The sequence below is a fragment of the Trachypithecus francoisi genome, unplaced genomic scaffold, assembly GCF_009764315.1.
Source record: "Trachypithecus francoisi isolate TF-2019V2 unplaced genomic scaffold, Tfra_2.0 Lachesis_group11, whole genome shotgun sequence".
Lineage (NCBI taxonomy): Eukaryota > Metazoa > Chordata > Mammalia > Primates > Cercopithecidae > Trachypithecus > Trachypithecus francoisi.
Window position 1 is genome coordinate 54,360,605 of NW_022681456.1, and position 20,155 is coordinate 54,380,759.

Consider the following 20,155-nt stretch of genomic DNA (forward strand, 5'->3'; position numbering starts at 1 on the left):
CAGCACTATACCCTGCTGCAGGACTTTCCCAGACAAAGCCTGTCTATGAAGACTGTGAAGACTGAAGTAAGTGCCTATTTTTTCAAATGCACAGACATTGATACATGATCATAAAGATCAAGGAGTCAGGCAAACATATCACCAAAGGAAAAAAATAAGGTGCAAGTCACTGACTGTAAATCAATGGAGAGGTAGAAAATGCCTGACAAATAATTCCAAATAACTAAGGAAGCTCAGTGAACTTCAAGAAAACAAAATGAGAAAATAATATGACACCAGAATAAGACATTTAATAGAGGTTTAAATAATAAAAAAGTATCCTTGGAGCTAAAAAATACAACGAATGAAATGAAAAGTGCAGTTGAGAAAAATATAATGAAAGAAAAAAATGCAGTAGAGGGTATTAACAGCAGAACTGGTCAAACAGAAGAAATAATCTTTAATTTTGAAGACAGGCTATTTAAAAATAGAGAAGAAAAAAGAATGAGAAGAAATGAAGAAAGCTCATGGGATTTATAATAAATAAATAAATAAGTAAATAAATAAATAAATAAATGGTAGTGGAAAATTTCTTAAACCTGGAGAAAGATGTAAATATACAGATACACAAAAATCAAAGGTCTCCAATTAAATTTATTCCAAATAAGACTACCCCAAGACATATACTCAAATTGTCAAAGATCAAAGACCAAAAAGAGGATCCTGAGAGCAGCAAGAGAAAATATATAAGGGAGTTCCAATACATCCAGCAGCCGACTTTTCAACAGAAATTTTATAGGCCAGGAGAGAGTGGAATATTATAAAACATGCTGAAGAAAAAAACTGCCAACAGAGAATAGTGTACCCAGCAAAGCTATCCTTCAGAAATAAAGGAGAGATAAAGGCTTTCCTAGACAAACAAAACTTGTGGGAGTTCATTACCACCAGGCCTGTCTTATAAAAATACTAAGGGGAGTTCTTCAAGCTGAAAAAAAAATTGCTAATGATTAACACAAAAACATTTAAAAGTATAAAACTTGCTGGTAAAAGTAAGTACACAGCCAAATGCAGAATACTATGACACTGTAATCCTGGTGTGTCAATTACTTATAACTGTGGTATGAAGGCCAAAAAACAAAGCAATTAAAAATAGTAATAGCTGCAATAATTTTTAAAGGAATATGTAATATAAAATATGTAAATTTTGACATCAAAAATTTAAAATGTGGACAGTGGAGGAGTGAAATTGTAGAGGTTTTTTCATGATCAAAGTCAATTTGTTATCAGCTTAAAATAACCTGTTATAACTATAGATGTGTTTTGAAAATCTCATGGTAACCACATAGAAGAAACCTCTAGTTGATATACAAAAACTGAAAAGCAAGTAATCAGACATACCACTAGAGAAAAATCATTCCCTTCCCCACAAGAGAAGACAGTATGAGAGAAAAGAGAGGAATAAACAATGTACAAAATAACTAGAAAACAATTAATAATATGGCAGTAGTAACTATTGATAATTACTTTGAATGTAAGTAGGTTAAATTCTCCAATCAAAAGGCATAGAGTGACTGAATGGATTTTAAAAAGATTCAACTAAATGTTGCCTACACTTCACCTGTAAGGACATACAGAATAAAGGAATAAAAAAAGATATCTAACGCAAATGAAAACCAAAACAGAGCATGGATAACTATATGTGTATCAGATCAAATACAATAAAAGGTGAAAGTTGTAAAAAGAAATAAAGGTAATTATATAATGATATAAAATGATCATAAAATATATATAATGATTATAAAATGGTCAAAATTCAGCAAGAGAATATAATAACTGCAAACATATATGCACCTAACATTGGAGCACCTAAATGTATAAAGCAAATATTAATAGACCTGAAGGGAGAGATCAACTGTAGTACAACAACAGTGACTTAATACCCCATTTTCAGCAATGGACAGATCATCCAGACAGGAAATCAGTAGGGAAACATCACCTAAACTATAATCTGCATCTAATCAACCCAACAGACATATACAGATTATTCTGTCCAACAGCTACAGAATACACATTCTTCTCAACTGCACATGAAACATTCCCCAGAACAGATCATATGTAAGGCCACAAAACAAGTCTTAATAAATTTAAGAAGATTAAAACCATATTAAGTTATTATTTTTTCTGATCACAATGATATAAAACTAGAAATCAAAAACAGAAGGGACTTTAGGAAAAATGCACAAATAATGGAAATTAAACAACATACTCTTGAATAAATAATGGGTCACTGAAGAAATTAACAAGGAAACAAACATTTCTGGAGACAAAAAATATTTCTTTAGACAAATGGAAAAGAAACACAATATAGCAAAACCTATGGTATACAGCAAAAGCAATTCTAAGAGGGAATTTTACAGAAATAAATGTCTATTTCACAAAAAGAAGAAAAATCTTATATAAATAGCCTAATGTTGAACCTCAAGAAATTAGAAAAACAAAGACAAACTAAGCTTAAATTTAGTAAAAGAAGGAAACAATAAAGATCAGAGCAGAAAGAAATGAAATAGAGACTACAGAAACAACAGAAAAGATCAACAAAACTGAGATAAACAAAACTGGGTTTTTGAAAAGTTAAACAAAATGGACAAATCTTTAGCAAGACTAACTAAGAGAAAAAAGAGAGAACACTCAAATAAATAAGAAACAAAAAAGGAGATATTGCAACTGATACAATAGAAATACAAAGGCTCATGGGACTCTTATGAACAATTATGTACCAACAAATTGGATAACCAAGAAAACATGGATACATTCCCTGATACATACAACCTACCAAGATTGAATTACAAAGAAATATAATATCTTAATAGATCAGTAATGAGCAAAATGATTGAATCAGTAGTAAAAAGTCTCCCTAAGTGAAGATCTTATATTTTCACTGCTAATCTCTATGAAACACTTGAAGAACTAATACCATTTCTTCTCCAACTCTTCCAAAAATGGAAGAAGGAATACTTCCAAACTCATTTTACAAAGCCAGCAAAGCCCTGATAGCAATGCCAGACAAAGGTACTACAAAATATCAATTACATTCTTCACAGAAATAGAAAAAACAATCTTAAAATTTGTATGGAACCACACAAATCCCTAAATAGCCAAAGTAATCTTGAGCAAAAATAACATTTCTGGAGGTATCACACTAACTGAATTCAAAATATGCTACAGGGTTATAGTCTTATACTATAGAGCTATAGTAACCAGAACAGCATGGTACAAGCATGAAAACAGACACATAGACAGTGAAACAGAATAGAGAACTCAGAAAGAAATCTACACATTTACTGCCAACTCACTTTCAACAAAAGAGCAAAAAACCCACAATAGAGAAAGAGTAGTCTCTTTAGTAAATGGTGTTGGGAAAACTGGATATCCACATGCATAAGAATGAAACTATATCTCACAACATATACAAAAATCAACTAAAATGAATTAAAGATTTAAATATAGGATTCAAAATTATGAATCTAGAATAAAACACAGGATAAAAGCTTTATGATATGGTCTTGGCAATAACTTTTTGGATATGGGGCTCACCGTTAATAAAAGCAAACAGATGAATGGGATTATATCAAATTCAATAGCTTCTGCACAGGAGAGGAAACAATCAACAAAATAAAGGGACAATCTACAGAAGGGGAAAAAATATTTGCAAACTATACACCTGATAAGGGGTTAATATCCAAAATATATAAGGACCTCAAACAGCAAGAAAACAAATAACCCAATCAAAAGAAGGACAAACGACCTGACTAGACATTTCTCAAAAGAAGACATTTAAATGGTCAACAGAAATATGAAAAAAACGCTCAATACCACTAATTATTAAGGCAATGCAAATTAAAGTCACAATGAAATATCAACTCAACCCTATTAGAATGGCTGGTATCAAAAAATCAGATATAAGTGTTGACAAGGATATGGAGAAAAGAGAACCCCTGCATACTGTTGGTGGGGATGTAAATTAGTACAACCACTATGGAAAATAGTATGGAGGTTTCTTTAAAAATTAAAACTAGAGGCCGGGAGCGGTGGCTCAAGCCTGTAATCCCAGCACTTTGGGAGGCCGAGACGGGCGGATCACGATGTCAGGAGATTGAGACCATCCTGGCTAACACGGTGAAACCCCGTCTCTACTAAAAAATACCAAAAAAAAATCTAGCCGGGCGAGGTGGCGGGCGCCTGTAGTCCCAGCTACTCCGGAGGCTGAGGCAGGAGAATGGGGTAAACCCGGGAGGCGGAGCTTGCAGTGAGCTGAGATCCGGCCACTGCACTCCAGCCTGGGCGACAGAGCGAGACTCTGTCTCAAAAAAAAAAAAAAAAAAAAAAATTAAAACTAGAACTACCATATGATCCAGCAATCCTACTACCAAGTATGTATCCAAATAAATGGAATCAATGTGACAAACAGATATCTGTACTCCCATGTTTGTTGCAGCATTTTTCACAATAGCCAAGATATAGAATCAACCCAAGTGTCTATCAGTGGATGAATGGATTGTGGTACATCCACTTGAGAGATACCATTCAGCTATAAAAAATGAAATCCTGGCATTCGTGACAACATGAATGAGCCTGGTGAACATTGTTAAGTGAAATAATCCAGGCACAGAAACACAAATACTACATGATCTCACTAATATGTGAAATCTAAAAAAGTTGATCTCATAGAAGTAGAGAGTAGAATGGTGGTTACCAGTGGCTGTGGTGATTGAGGGGAGGTGGCATTGGGGAGAGATGTTGGTCTAAGAATACATTTCAGTTAGAGAGGAGAAATAAGTTTGAGAGATCTTTTGTACAACATGATGTTTACTGTCTGCAACATATTTTGATACCTTGTGGAATAAATAAATCCTTTAATTGACATATGCATAATCTCACATAGTTATTTTTGTTGTGAGAACACTTTATATTCATTCTCTTAATATTTTTCTGGAATACATCATAGATATATTATTAATGATAGCTACCATGTTGTACAACAGTATGATTTTATCTGTCAATGTAAAAATAAAATTAAAAAATTAAATGTCACTGATTAGACTTAGTACTATACTTATCCAAATAAACGTAGGTCCGGTTTTTTTTAAATGACAATAAAGAAACTTTAAAAAATAACAATAAGATTTTTAAATGATGACAAATGAGTGACAGAAAATCAAACTTACGATATTGAGAAAGCAAACCTTGACTACTGTTCAGAAACAGTCTTTGCAATGAAATAATTTCATAAATGCAAATCCAAAATAAATACAACAGAACCCATAAACATTAATATTCTTGAGAGAAACAGACATCGAAGAAAAGAACCTACCTATATTAAATACAAGCTGCAGACATTTTTTATAAACTGGATTTTCATTTATGAAGTATATTTAAAGACAAAAATAATATTCCATTTCCAAGAATATTTCATTTTATATCGGGATACTATCATTCCCATAATAATAAATTAAGTGTAAATTTATAGTATATTAAAAGGAGTTCTGCTTTCTTTCCAATGGATGGGGTGTTTTTCAACCACTTATTTTTACCCAAGTACTAATATAGAATACTCACATGGAATTTTATGCAACTCATTCATAAACTTCTCCTTCAGCTTAGAAAAGGCATCTTCCTTTCCTTCTCCAGGACTGGCTGGCTCTGTGGCATTGCTTGGCAGAACAGTCGCGACAGTGGTGACCGGTGGGGCTGCCAGGGCCTCATGGTGACTCTCGCTCACCATTTTAGGTTCAGGTGAAGCTGTGAGGGGAGGGAAGCAAAGACAGAACAATTCAAAATGGCTTAACTGCTCCCACATCAAAGGCATCCCAGAGATGAAACAACATCAGAGGTGGCACCTGCTCACTGGGTAAATAGTCCATTATTAGCATATCGCTTTGTGTTGGTTCATGAAATATTTATGGAAACACAGAGAGTGAAGAGCTCTTCCCCAGAAGGTAAAGACCAGACATAGTTACTCAATAGTATCCTATTCCAACAATACCGCGTATACTGTCAAATCTATTAGTTATCTATATAGCCAATTATTTGCTGTGTAGATTTAACTTTTAAACCATATCTTACCAAAACGTGTATGAAACAATTCTTGACAAAATACATGCTCTATACTTTAAATATTTTGTGTTTTCTAAAAGGAAAAAAAGAGATAAAATATTTGTATTGGAAATGTTGATAAATAACATGCATTCAAAATGCTAGTGACTTTAAAAATGGTTATAAGTAATATTATTCATCATATTGATACTCTAAGATGTTATGAATGTATTACAGTAATTGGTTCTTGAATCTTATTTATTGATGGTAAGTTTTCACCTCAGTCACTTTTATGACATTTATTGTAAACAATACTTTGATCAATAATTTTCTTGTCTTGTTGGGTAATTTTTTTAAGTCACTATAAATGTGGCATGGTTGATTATATACATCAAGGTGCTGCTAATGAAACACAACTTATAAGTTTAGTTATTTTACTTTATTTAGCTTATTTAATTAGAATATTTTATTTTATTAATTCATTCAATTGTTCAAAGTATTTGTTTACCTCCCAAATATGCCAAAATAATTAATAAAGTAATCAATAAAAACATCTTAGCTGTGAATTCAGAAGACATTAGTTCTCATCCTGTTCACTAGCTACCTAAACTTTAACAAGGCATTTGACTTCATAATTTATCTACCTTCAGAAATATGAAGAACTAAAACCTGCCCTTCCAAAATTTTTCTTAGAACACGTGAAGGTACAAATGTAAGGAAGGTATTCTAAGAGAGTAGAAATGAACGTATGTTCTCCAATCTAAAAATATTCCGGACTTTGTAATTCTCCTGCACGACTTAAGATTTCAGACTTTCTGAGGAAAGAATGTCATGATTTGGGGCAGAAATAGAGAAGTAAAGAGGCCTGGACAGGATTCATTTCATGTTCTCAACAGGAAAGTAGATGAACTTATAAAAACTTTTAATTTGCAAAGTCATGGAGATAACCAGCAAACAAGATTTTTTAAAAATTGAAATTTAGTCTGGGCGTGATGGCTGACTCCTGTAATCCCAGCACTTTGGGAGGCTGAGGCAGGCAGATCACTTGAGGTCAGGAGTTCGAGACCAGCCTGACCAACATGAAGAAACCTCATCTCTACTAAAATATAAAAATTAGCTGGGTGTGGTGGTGGGCACCTGTAATCCCAGCTATTCGAGAGGCTGAGGCAGGAGAATCGGTTGAACCCAGGAGGCGGAGGTTGCAGTGAGCCAAGATTGTGCCACTGCACTCCATCTTGGGCTATAAGAGTGAAACTCTCAAAAAAAAAAAAAAAAAAAAAAAGGAAAGAAAAGAAATTCAAATGATGTGTGAGTTAGTTATGCATACTTACATATTTAGTGAAAGTACAATTGAAAATAGAATAATGTCAGATGCCTAAGAGTTTTATTAAAATCTTAATCAAAATTCAGAGATTTTGGATCTACTTCCAGGAGATCATGGCTGAGGCTAACATCTACACATAGATAAGAATTTTTATTTTATAATTGACTAGTTCTCTCTTTCTCTTTTATGAGATAGGGTCTTGCTCTGTTGTTAGGCTGGAGAGCACTGGCGAGATCATAGCTCACTGCAGCCTTGAGCTCCTGGGCTCATGTGATCCTACTGGTCTCAGCCTTCTCAAGTATTCGGATTACAGGTGTGAGCCACCACACCTAGTCTCGTTCTCTTTTTTAAGTTTTTAATTTTCCATTACTAGCTACTAATATAACCCTAAAGGGTAGAATTGGACAGATATCGGCTCAGATCTTGTTTTTCAGTTTCTTCATTTGTAAAATGAGGATAACCAGACCAAATCTGTAAGGATTTTATGAGTATGAAATAATTTACGCAAAAAATTTAGCATAGTGTCTGGCATATTAGTTGGTTCCATTGATCCATTGTTCCATTGATCCACTGGCATATTAGTGGATCAATGGAACAAACTACCAGTGGCTCAATCAATTGATTGCTCAATTGATCTATCCATCCATCTCTAATAGCACTTGGCCTCCCAGAAATGTGGAAACTTTTTGTTTCCAACTCAAGTCACATTCCAGAAGCTTTTCCTGATTATCTGATTTTGTTCAGTTTAGGAGCCCATCTCCCTGGAAAACTTTGAAGTATTGTTTGCTCTGTTGATACAATTTGGGTGAAACTGTTGATGCTGATGATGTCCTAACTTTTGTATTTCATTGAGTCAGTCAGACTAAAATTGTACACACACACACACACACACACACACACACACACACTATTATGTACGTATTCAAAAAATTAATTTGTTCCTTTGCTGTGAGAAACACCGGATGTGACACACATTATTACTTATCTCTGTACAGGATAGTTGAAGATATTTGAGGAATTATGGCTTACTGTAGAATTTAAAGGAAATGATTGAGTTAAATGAAAATAACTAAGTATAATAGCTCCATCATTACATTAAAGGTATATTGCTCAACTATGTTTCTGCATAATTTTTGTCCAGTTCTAGAGGTGGGATATTGTTGCTGGTCATTCAGACTGATGTTCAGCTGCTACCTCCAAGTGGCTACACAGTTGTTTCTAGGCTTTGTGTGTACTGATAGCTGGATCCTCCTTCACTTCTTGAGTTGTTAAATAGTTTTCATTTTACTCCAGCTTATACTTGTACATAAAAAATTTCTACATATAGTTTGAAAGACATAAAAGACTATAGGAACAATAAGACTTTTGCTAAATGGGGCCAACATTTAGAAAATGTTCTTAAAGTTACCCAGCTTCTTTTTTTTTTTTAAGGAAGCAAAGAATGTTTCTATAATTTCCAAACCAATCCTCTATAGACATAAAATATCCGTGGAAGGTGTTCATCAAAAAAGTAAGAGCTATAAGCTTTTAACTCTTACCAGCCAATGATATTATCCCTATTGTTTCTTATTTTTTTAATAAAAAAATTGTAAGAAATATAGACAAAGTTCTTTTTACTTAGTGCATACCACTGTGAAATTTAAAAAAAATCATAAAATACAAAAATGTAGTGGGTAATTGAGGATCTAATATATTGACAAAGAAAGACTAAGGGATTGCTTAGTGTTTTATTTTTATTTCTTCATATCTTGAGAGATAATGCTGTTTGTAAATAGGAAACCTAAGAATAGTTACTTGGTTCTTGAAAATTCACATTTATGGAAATAAAATGCTTATCAGGAGGCATCATTTTGTGGATGATAAAATTAGTTGATTATTCAGTCCTGGCTAATGTGATGACTTCATTTTTTATTTTTTATTTTTTTGAGACAGGGTATTGCTCTGTAGCCCAGGCTGGAGTGCAGTGGCACAATCTCTACTCACTGCAACTTCCATCTCTTGGCTTCAAGCAATTCTGCCTCAGCCTCCTGAGTAGTCAGTATTACAGTCACCCACTAACACACCTGGCTAATTTTTGTATTTTCAGTAGAGATGGAGTTTCACCATGTTGGCCAGGCTGATCTCAAACTCCTGACCTCAAGTGGTCTGCCTGCTTCTGCCTCCTAAAGTTCTGGGATTACAGGCATGAGCCATGGCTCCCAGCCTGATGACTTTATATTCTTTCACGTACACAGTTTGCTTATTCAGAAAAAAAGATATTCTACTTAGTCTTCATAAAATAAGCTAACAGTTATTGAGCACCTGCTAAGCGGTTTAAACATATTAAAGCATATAGCAGTTTTCATATTATTCCCATTAATAATTATCACCAATTTCATAGGTGAGGAAATTAAGTCATAGGAGGTTATACAGTAAAACACAGACAGTTAAAGTCATACAGTAGTAATTAATGGAGTTGGGATTTGAACCAAGGTGTCTTAGCCACTGTAGTATCAGGAGACTTGGAAACTATGAGATAAGTATCTAACATAATCCTGTTTTTTGAAGGAGTTTTTGGATACAACTCATAGTAGGAGGTTATTTTACAATGTCATCCAGTATACACACTCTGTCTGCCTAGATATTATATACTGAAGAGAAATTTCACATAAAAACACTTCTGTGAAATACTTGGATATATTCAATTCTACTCTGTTCTTTATCACTAAAAAATTCTAGTTGTATCTTAAAGTTGTGTACATTAGTTTCACAATCCACTCATGATTTGAGACCTGTAATTTGAAAAATCACTAAAATAAAGGACATATTAATATAAAATAACATCAAAAGGAGCTAATACTAACTAATGATCCCATTTATTAGGCACCTACTTTGTGCCAAAATACTGTTGTTGATACTTAGGGAGAAAATTCTCAATTCCTATCACAACCCTGAAAAGTAACTCAATCTTATTTTACAGAAGTAACTGGAGTGCGGCTTCCCCAGGACTAAGTGATTGGTCCTACACAGATTTAGCCTGATCCAAGGTTCCTTCTACTGGTCTACTCTACTAATAACATTTAAGCATCATTAAACAATTAAATCAGTACTGAAGAAGTATTTATGATTTTCTTTTGAATCTATTTGCTAGTAAATGGAAGACACAAGTCATCTTACTAAAAGGAAACATAGTGCTTAATTTTAGAGGCACAGGCATTTAGTTTGTTAAAGTGGAATTCAGCATCCTGAAATATACCAAGAAAAATATTATTGAATAGAAAATTAAATTATCAAGAAAAATATTATTGAATAGAAAATTAAATTATCAAGAAAAATATTATTGAATAGAAAATTAAATTATCTTCTAAAAGAAAGTCCAGCACAAGCAATTTTCTTTTTTTTTTTTTAATTTTACTTTAAGTTCTGGGATACATGTGCAGAACGTGTAGGTTTGTTACATAGGTATACATGCGCTATGGTGGTTTTAAGCACCGCATGCATTAGGTATTTGTCCTAATGCTCTCCCTCCCCTTGCCTCCCACCCCTGACAGGCTCTGGTGTGTGATGTTTCCCTCCCTATATCCATGTGTTCTCATTGTTCAACTCCCACTTACGAGTGAGAACATGCAGTGTTTGAATTTCTGTTCCTGTATTAGTTTGCTGAGAATGATGGTTTCCAGCTCCATCCATGTCCCTGCAAAGGACATGAACTCATTCTTTTTTTATGGCTGCATAGTATTCCATAGTGTATATGTGCCACATTTTCTTTATCCACTCTATCATTGATGGGCATTTGGGTTGGTTGCAAGTCTTTGCTATTGTAAATAGCAGTACAAACAATTCTCAAAGAAAGAAATACAAACTCGTCTCCCTCCTAACAAAAACTAAAATTAAAAAATTTAATTTCACAAATAAAGAACTGAAAATTAAAATAACAGTGAGAAGACATTCATTTATAAATCTGACTAAATATAGATAGTGAAGGTGAGTGTACAAGAAACTGGGCAATTAGGAAGGAGACTAGATTATTAGGATACTTTATAGATACCAAACTAACAGAACATATCGAAAGCTTTAGAAAGGGTCATTTTTCTTCTAGGAATTCTCAATAAAAATTAATCTTAAATGGATATAAAAGCAATTTAATATAAGGATGTTTGTAGTAACATTATTTACAATATTAGAAGTATTAGAATACATTGTATTCTAATAACATTAGAATACAATATTAGAAGAAGAAATTATCCAACAAAGAGACCTCTTAATTATAATGATCTATAAAATGATGTTATACAAATTATCTAAAAGGTAGCCATCTATAAACCTGGAAATACATGGGAGTGTTAGGTAAAAACACAAATTATGAGACAGTATATAAAGTGTCCAATTTTTCTTTAAAAAATCTTTTGCAGAGAAGAGGCTGGAAAGATGCATTAAAAAGTGTTAGCCCTTGTGGAAGAATATCCACTTTTCCCCTATATTTCTACATTCTCAATATATTGCAAACCTGAATTATTTTAAATTATAAAAAGAAAAAAAAATCTTTAAAACTTTTATTCTGGGGAAAACTGGATCTTGCAGAAGAGGTTTAATTTCCTAATGCCAGATTTTCAAAACAAACAAACAAACAAAAAAACCCAACAACTTTAAAATGTAATTCAGAAGCTAAATCTCAAGAATGAATGATGCAGCTACATATTTAGCAAATATGTAAAATGGCCACTGGTTAAAATACAACGTAGAAAAGCTATGAAGGTATCATTAAAGTTTATACTTTTGTTAGAACTAGAATTTGATCCAGCAATCTCGTTACTGGGTACCTTTCCAGAGGAAAAGAAGTCATTATATGAAAAAGATAGTTGCACAAGCATGTTTATAGCAGCACAATTTGCAATTGCAAAATCATGGAACAAACCCAAATGCCCATCAATCAACAAGTGGATAAAGAAACTGCGGCATATTTATATGATGGAATACTACCCAGCCACGAAAAGGAATGGGTTAATGGCACTTGCAACAACCTGGATGAGATTGGAGACTATGATTCTAAGTGAAGTAACTCATGAATGGAAGATCAAACATTGTATGTTCTCACTGATATGTGGGAGCTAAGCTATGAGGACGTAAAGGCATAAGAATGATTCAACGAACTTTGGGGACTTGGGAAAAGTGGGAGAGGGGTGAGAGATAGACTACAAATATGGTGCAAAGTATACTGCTTGGGCGATGGGTGCATCCAAATCTCACAAATCACCACTAAGGAACTTACTCGTGTAATCAAATACCACCTGTACACCAATAAGTTATGAAAAATGAAAAAAATATGAGATATGAAAAATAGTTTATAGTTTTGTGGTATAAAATGAGGAAAATCAGGACTTTGGTTGCTATGACAACTTCCCTCTGTCCCCTTATAATTATTCTTCTTAATAGGACTTTAATTATACCTATCTCTAGATCTACAAATTAATATAGATTTCTCAGATTACATAGTAAGATAGTCTACTATGCTGTAAGAGCATCATGATTTTTAGACAAAACATTACTTCCATCTCTATTTAAGTATTGTATTTTATAACAATAGCATGCAAAATTAAATCACATACAGGAGAAGGTCAAAAAATATTACTAAAAAAAGTCTTCTAAAGCAGAAAAGTCCCATATTGAAACTAACTCTTAGAATAATTATTAAAAAGAATCTGGGAGATATTATGGAAGGTGTTAGAGTATATTTTGAGGCAAAGGGCAGAATGTAGTGATTTTATTCCATCCAAGTTTCCCTTGATCTGCTGTGGGTATAGGTAGAATCCATAAGTGAGGGCCACGTCTATTCACTTCTTCCTATGCCCCATGGCTCTCAAGAATAAGGATTTCAGCCTCTTCCCTCAGCTTCTAGAAGTGCTGCCTGCTGATTGCTCACAGTCAAGGAGTCACTCCAAAGAAATTGCCCTTGACCAAAAGCAGCTGCCTTGCTGAGGGTTAAGCCCCCTTACCCAGGAATAGCCTTCACGCAATGAGTGGTGGATGCTGGTCTTGATTTAGTTCATCTCTGAAGGACACCGTAGGATCAGCTAAAGCTTGTTGTCATGGCATATCAGTTCAGCAAGCATCTCCCCTTCTGTACATCTGCTTCCTTCAGTTTCTTACATGGAAAACATTTCCTAGTAAACTACCTCTGATTGAGAGCAGGTTCCCAGGGAATCTGACCTATAACACCTACTCTGAAATGTTTTTGGAAAAAAAAATGAACCACTGTCAAAACTTTCATTTAAATTCTTTCCAAATCCAAAGATCCTTAGGCAGTTAAGTAAAGTCTAGCAGCATATCAAAATTTTCCACAAGTTTGCAGATGTCTGAATGTCAGGCTTGAGGTGTATCTTCTCTCTAGTTCAAACATAATTTCTCTTGAGGGAAGTAAGAGGGAAGCAAGAGACTGTACAGCGCTGTCACTATGGAGGGGAGCTGACTTATACGGCAGTAGTTCCAAAGAAAGGACTACTGATGAAAGGTTGTTTTTCAGACCTTGGAACAACTGGAAGCACAGCAGTCTGGCTAACCTAAAACATACAGGTGTCTGGATTCTTCTTCCCTTTTTCCCAAAATGGATCTAGTTGCCTCCAGATTTTACCCATTTAACAAGTCACAAAAATTTCCTCAGAAGTGTAGGGAGAATTTTTTAAAGTGTGTGCCTGCCAGGAAGTATTTCTCATAGTGCTTTTGCAAATTGAATATAACTGGGCCTTCTTAGGTTTACTTTAAGAATAGAACAAACATTCTTACCCGTTGTCACAAATCCCACAATACAAACATTGAAGAGGTGTGTAGAGGTGTTATGCTGAAGGTGTCTTTGGAAGAATGTAAGAAGGAAATATTGTATGCTCACCAGCTGTCTTTCCTAAGAATTCCCTTTAAACATCTCTGTTCCCCCTGGTTTCTGGCTCTATAGAAGGTGCTATATGTCTTCTCTCTTCCTTCTTCAGAACTTCTCCGCAGCTTCTGAAGCCCTATTGGCTTTCCTTCTCATATTCCTCTCTCCTGTCTGCCTCTCTTCTTGCTCTGATCAAAATGCTCCAGTCTCCATTTTCTCTTATAACCTCTCCTTGGTCTTAACTTTTTCTTTTCTTTCTTTGATTATTGTTTTTCCCTAATGGTGGAACAACAATCATTTTCAGTTAGGTCTCACTTATCATGTACTAAAGACTTGATGTAAGTAATGAGAATTTAGTGAGCTTTATGCTTTGTGTGGAGTTGGAGAACAGGAGAATAAGATATCAAATTCACACCATTAGAACAGCCCATGAATTTCTGCTTGCTGACCCTTCCTCCCATTATGGAAACTCAAATATGGCCCCACAATGGCATCTCCTGAAACCAGTAGTGGTAAATTACAACTCATAGTTATCTTCTTGACATAGTTAGGTAATTGGGAACATGACTCTGATTTCCGGGAAGCAGGTGGGAAAGCATGAAGAAGTAGCAAATAGGACCAGGAATTAGGAAATTTGGGCTCAATAGGATAAGTGCAGAGAGATGCAGCTGTAAGTTTCTCAAAATGAACAAATAGCTTAAAAGGAAAATGTTTCTGTTAAAAAACCAGGGGTTAAACTGTTTGAGTAGCTAGTTAATCCTACTTCTAGAGGTTGGAAAACTGACTTACCAACTTGCAAATTTCATATTGTTAATGAGAATTCTTTCTTGTCTTTTTCTTATGTAAGGCAATTTAGTTTGCTAGATTCTTCAGTGTTCGTTCCCCACCAACCCTGTCTCTTCAAGCTGAGCAAAAGCTCAGAAGCCATCTTTCTTAAAGGTGGAAGGAGACTTTATATTATATTATATCAAGAATTCAGCTGTTTTCCCATCTAACCCTAATTTTCATTGTTTAAAAATCATAATAACATCCTGTGTCAAAAAGTGTCATTTTTATTTTTCTAGATTTATTTCCAAGCTGGCCCAACTGGTTTAACATCTCTATATCTTTTTTTTTTTTTCGTTTTTCAAGCTTTGTTTTTCACTGCATGTTCTCACTCATAAGTGGGAGCTGGACAATGAGTACACATGGACACAGGGAGGGGAACCACACATCGGGGCTTGTCAGTGCGGCAGGGAGAGCATCAGGACAAACAGCTAATGCATGAGGGGCTTAATACCTAGGTGATGGGTTGATGGGTGCATTAAACCACCATGGCACACGTTTACCTATGTAACAAACCTGCATGTTCTGCACATGTATCCTGGAACCTAAAATCAAATCAAATTAAAACAAAGAAAAAACTTTGTTTTCTCTGAGGAGAGATGGATCTAACCCTTGATCCTAAAGGTGGTGGGTGGGAGATGTACTCAAAGTATGAAATCCAGTGTGTGCCCATCGATAGCTCCTTTTCAGTAAAATTGTTCTCACAGCTCTAAAGGTGGAAACGAGCTCGTGCACATTGTGTGACCACCCCCTACAGCATAGTCACAGCAAATTTAAGGAGGAATGTGTACCTGATTCAAGGGCAGCTCATTGGACTGAGGCCAATGACACTGTTTAGCATGAAAAGGTCAGTTAGGCCAGTAAGAATCATTCCCTAGAAATTTAAACTATGAAAACCTTTGAAGAAACTAAGGCATAGAGAAAAAAATAAACATACTCATGGTCACAGAGTTAATAAGTGGTGAAGCCAGGATTCCAGTATGGCTATCTGATCCCAGGGCTCACATCTGTGATCACTGTGTTATATCATCCTTGCATTACTCCACTTCCGTTGGCCTGGTTTTCACCTCGATCTGAGTTTCAGTATGTAGTATCCCACAAATACTAACACTTGATGATGATCTAAGTATCTGCACCTTATAATCAAGAAAGTATTGTGAGAAACAAAACCTACTGTGTGGAGTCACTAGTCTTGTTAGTTTCTGGATCATTTGAATTTATTGCCAGAAGCGATGAATTTTGTCAGTAACTCTTCACTCTGCATTCCTAACTGTACATGGAAGGAAGACTGTCAGAACTGACGGCATTGAGTGATGTGGGATCCTATCATGGAAGCTAAGGAAAATGCCATGGAGACTGATAGTTGAGTGATGGATTAAACACTCAACTGAATACATTCTTTCACAATATTTTTTTTCACATTTTTTACATCTCTGAAATGGGGATTTTTCTTAAAATCTGTGGTATCTTATTATCGCTGTCTGCCAGGCCCAGTTGTCATTTGCTCAGTGTATACTCAACACAGTTATTATTCCTACTGATGTTCCAGTCAACAAATCACTCAAAGGTGACTTAAATAAGGGATCTGCATCTGGGTTGTCATCTGAAACCTTCTAATATTGGCTTTACCATCAAAACTAGCAGAATGAGAGTCAAGCAATTTGGAAGATTTTGGAGGCAACGGTAAAGCAATATTTGCAGAAATGGTATGTGAAAAAAAGAGTGTTATCAAATCTGAGCATTGAGAACAGATTTAGAAATTTTAGAAATTCATTAACTAATTTATTTTGCTCTTATTTTTGTTTTTTTGTGTGCACAACAGTGACAAAATGAAATCTGTCTAAATAAGTCTAAATAATCTTTTAATACAAAATAGAAATTCAAATTATATGAAACCATTTTTGAAATTGTTTTGCAACATTCTTTCTTAGTGCTATATAAAATAACGGTGCATCTTGTAATTAACAGTCTCTTAGAGTACATGAAATACATATTTCCTAAAGAATGAGGAGAAAATATGAGTATTGTTTATAAATAATGTATTGGAAAGGGAAAACTTTAAAAAAAATTTAAACAAACTGTGTTTCTCATTCTCAGAAGATCAATTACAATGATATTCAGCAACTGTAGTCAATATAAATTTCAGAAGAACTAGCTAAAATAAAAATAAATCCATGAGCCAAGTGAAAACTATATTCATTGCTATGTTATTTTCCCCTTTGGACTTATATTACTGAGAATAAAATAATGGAAACAAATAAGCAAAACATGTCCAAGAGAAAATTCAAGTACTGAATTATGATAATAATATACAGAAAATCAGAAGGTTTTATACAAACCTGAAAATTTTCCACCTACAATAGTGATATGAATCTTAAAAATATGGTACATTAGAGTTGTAACTAAAACATATGCATTAATGAACTCAAAAGTTTAACATTGTTTTGCTGATAATCCACTTATGCATTCATTTCTCTATAAATAAAATATTTTATCTTTGCAGTTTCAAAAATTACATTTATTTTAAAAGTGCCACTGAATAATGTAGAATATTTCTGGCTTTAAAAAGCCTCCCAAGATTTTAGTAGGAATGGCAGGTTCATAATCAAGAAAATATATGAGTTTTTTCAAATGCATTATAAAAAACTTCAGGTGGATTTTACAGTGTTTTAAAAAATGTTGTAACAGGAGGCCAGTCGTGGTGGCTCACACCTGTAATCACAGCACATTGGGAGGCCGAGGCGGGCGGATCACGAGATCAGGAGATCGAGACCATCCTGGTTAATACGGTGAAACCCCGTCTCTATTAAAATTACAAAAATTTAGCCGGGCGTGGTGGCGGGCTCCTGTAGTTCCAGCTACTTGGAAGGTTGAGGCAGGAGAATGGTATGAACCTGGGAGGCGGAGCTTGCAGTGAGCCGAGATCGCACCACTGCACTGCAGTCTGGGTAATAAAGAGAGACTGTGTCTCAAAAAAAAAAAAACAAAGAAAGAAAAGAAAAACAAAAAAAAGTTACAACAGGAGTAAAGTCTCTCTTTTTTCTTTTTAATTTATTTTTGATAGAAGAGGGAGATGTAAAGGCCTAGAGATGGAAATGAAATCTTCCATGGATCAATTTGACAGAGTTTTCTAAGTGACTGTGCTCATTGAACAGAATATTAATTGAAGTGATCTCTAACTTTTGTATAGTAAGATGGTACTAGATGCTTTTGGTAGTTACGAAGAGATATAGCTTAGCTGAAGCAAGCCAATTGGCTCTCATAGTGTTTTTCTTTTTTAATAGAAGCTACAGATAAATAATTTGGAATTTCCATTCTCCGTTGCTTTGCTGAAACTCAAATCTGAACTCTTGATATTTCTGAGCTGCAGGCATTTGACAGAAAATATGAGCTTGCAGCTCACAGCCCTCTTTTTATCACACTGTGTTCAAACAGTCATTGTTTTGCCACACAGTGAAGCAAAACTTTAAAATCCTCTATACACAGTTCAGATTGAGGTAAACAGGATGATGGAAAATGTTGCAACCTATCAGTTATAAATAATATATTAATAAATAAAAATAGCTAACATTTATTAAGCTCATACTATTACTTAGACATTATTATAAGTGTTTTAAACATCTAAGCCCATATCATGCTCACAAAATAAACCCCACGAGTCAGGCAATATTATTACAGTGTCTCTCTATTATAGATGAGAGAACTTGCCAAAGTTTGCACAGCTAGTAAGTGGTGGAGCCAGGATTTAAATTGAAACAGGCCAGCTCTGAGTCCATGGAAGTCTGCCTCACTAATAAATGAATAGATAAATGTTGATCAAATGAATAAACTGTGTGTCTACAATGTGTCCAACATTATACTAGGTGCTTTGAATAATTCTCAAGTAATTCATTCACCATGTGAATGCCTGGGGATACAGCCATGTATGCAGATGGTTAAAATCCAAAATATACTCTAGTATAAATAATTATAGGAGACTTCTCCCCAAATTCTACCTTCTGTTGTGTGCCAATGAATTAATTTGGAGACATGAGATAAGAATGAACAGTATCCACAATCTACGAAACAATAAAAGCAAGATTGTTGGCTGTTTACCTAACAATATGTTGGTTTTTTACCTAACAGCTATTCCTTCCTTTCAATTTAAGATGCTCCCCACCCCTCTTTTTTTCTGACAAGTACTGCTTTGGGGAGATTACCTTATCCCTGTTTCATGAAAAAATCTTATTAGTCTATATGTTGATCATGGAAATCCTATTCTTTTTGCCGATAGTAAGTTTAGGCAAGGGCATATGAGTCAATTTGGAAATGTAATATAAGAGGAATTTCGTTGGGTGATTTCTGGAAACGTTTTTCTAACTTTTCAAAAGACATACAGAGGAAGTAATATCTCCTTTGCTAGGTGGTGGTGTGTTTGCATGTGGTACCTGGAACTGCTTGCAGCCATGTCGTATGAGAGAATCTGGTGAAAGGTAAGGCAGATAGATACTCTATGGACAGCGAGCTGTAAACTGAAAGTAACCATAACCTCACAATGATGTTGAGCACTGTGTTAATCAACCTATGACCACCATACCTTGGGATTTCTTATAATGGAAAATAATACATTTCCCTTACAGTTTAATTCAGTTTGTATTACATCTGCCAAAAAAGAGCATACACAAATACTTAATAATCTTATTTTCGCAATAAAAAATTTTATTTTTTCCATAGGCTTATTATCTACTAGGCGAAGCTAACTTGCCTTGTTGCTAATACTCTTTACCTGCGTGTGCCTCTGACTCCTAGCTTTTGATTCTCAGTAGGTCTAAGAGCTTTTCATTACATTTGTTTTCCTATTCAAAACAGGGTTATGTCTTCCCTACATTCTGTAAATTATGGTGAAGTTCAGCACTCTGCATCCTGTGGAGCTGGATAAATATGAATTGAGTTGATGTGAATTACAAGAAAATTGGTTTTGTGATTAGTTTAAGCTGCTTTAAAAGATTTGAAAGGTTTAGGTAAGGGTTCAATTTTATATATTACCTTCCAATTGAATGTTCTACCTTTTAGTGTGTCCATCATTGATCAAAGTCTGTGAGTGAGGA

General features: G+C 34.5%; 1 protein-coding gene across 5 annotated transcripts in view; it reads right to left on the bottom strand.

Moving 5' to 3' along the window:
* Positions 1-20,155, bottom strand: part of SYT1 (synaptotagmin 1) — a 605,736-nt gene that overhangs the window by 238,277 nt on the left and 347,304 nt on the right. For all 5 annotated transcript variants that reach the window (XM_033221176.1, XM_033221179.1, XM_033221177.1 and 2 more), the window contains one exon: positions 5,596-5,778. In XM_033221176.1, the coding sequence (XP_033077067.1) occupies positions 5,596-5,761 (166 nt within the window). In that variant the 5' untranslated portion in view covers positions 5,762-5,778. The remainder of the gene's footprint in view (positions 1-5,595; positions 5,779-20,155) is intronic.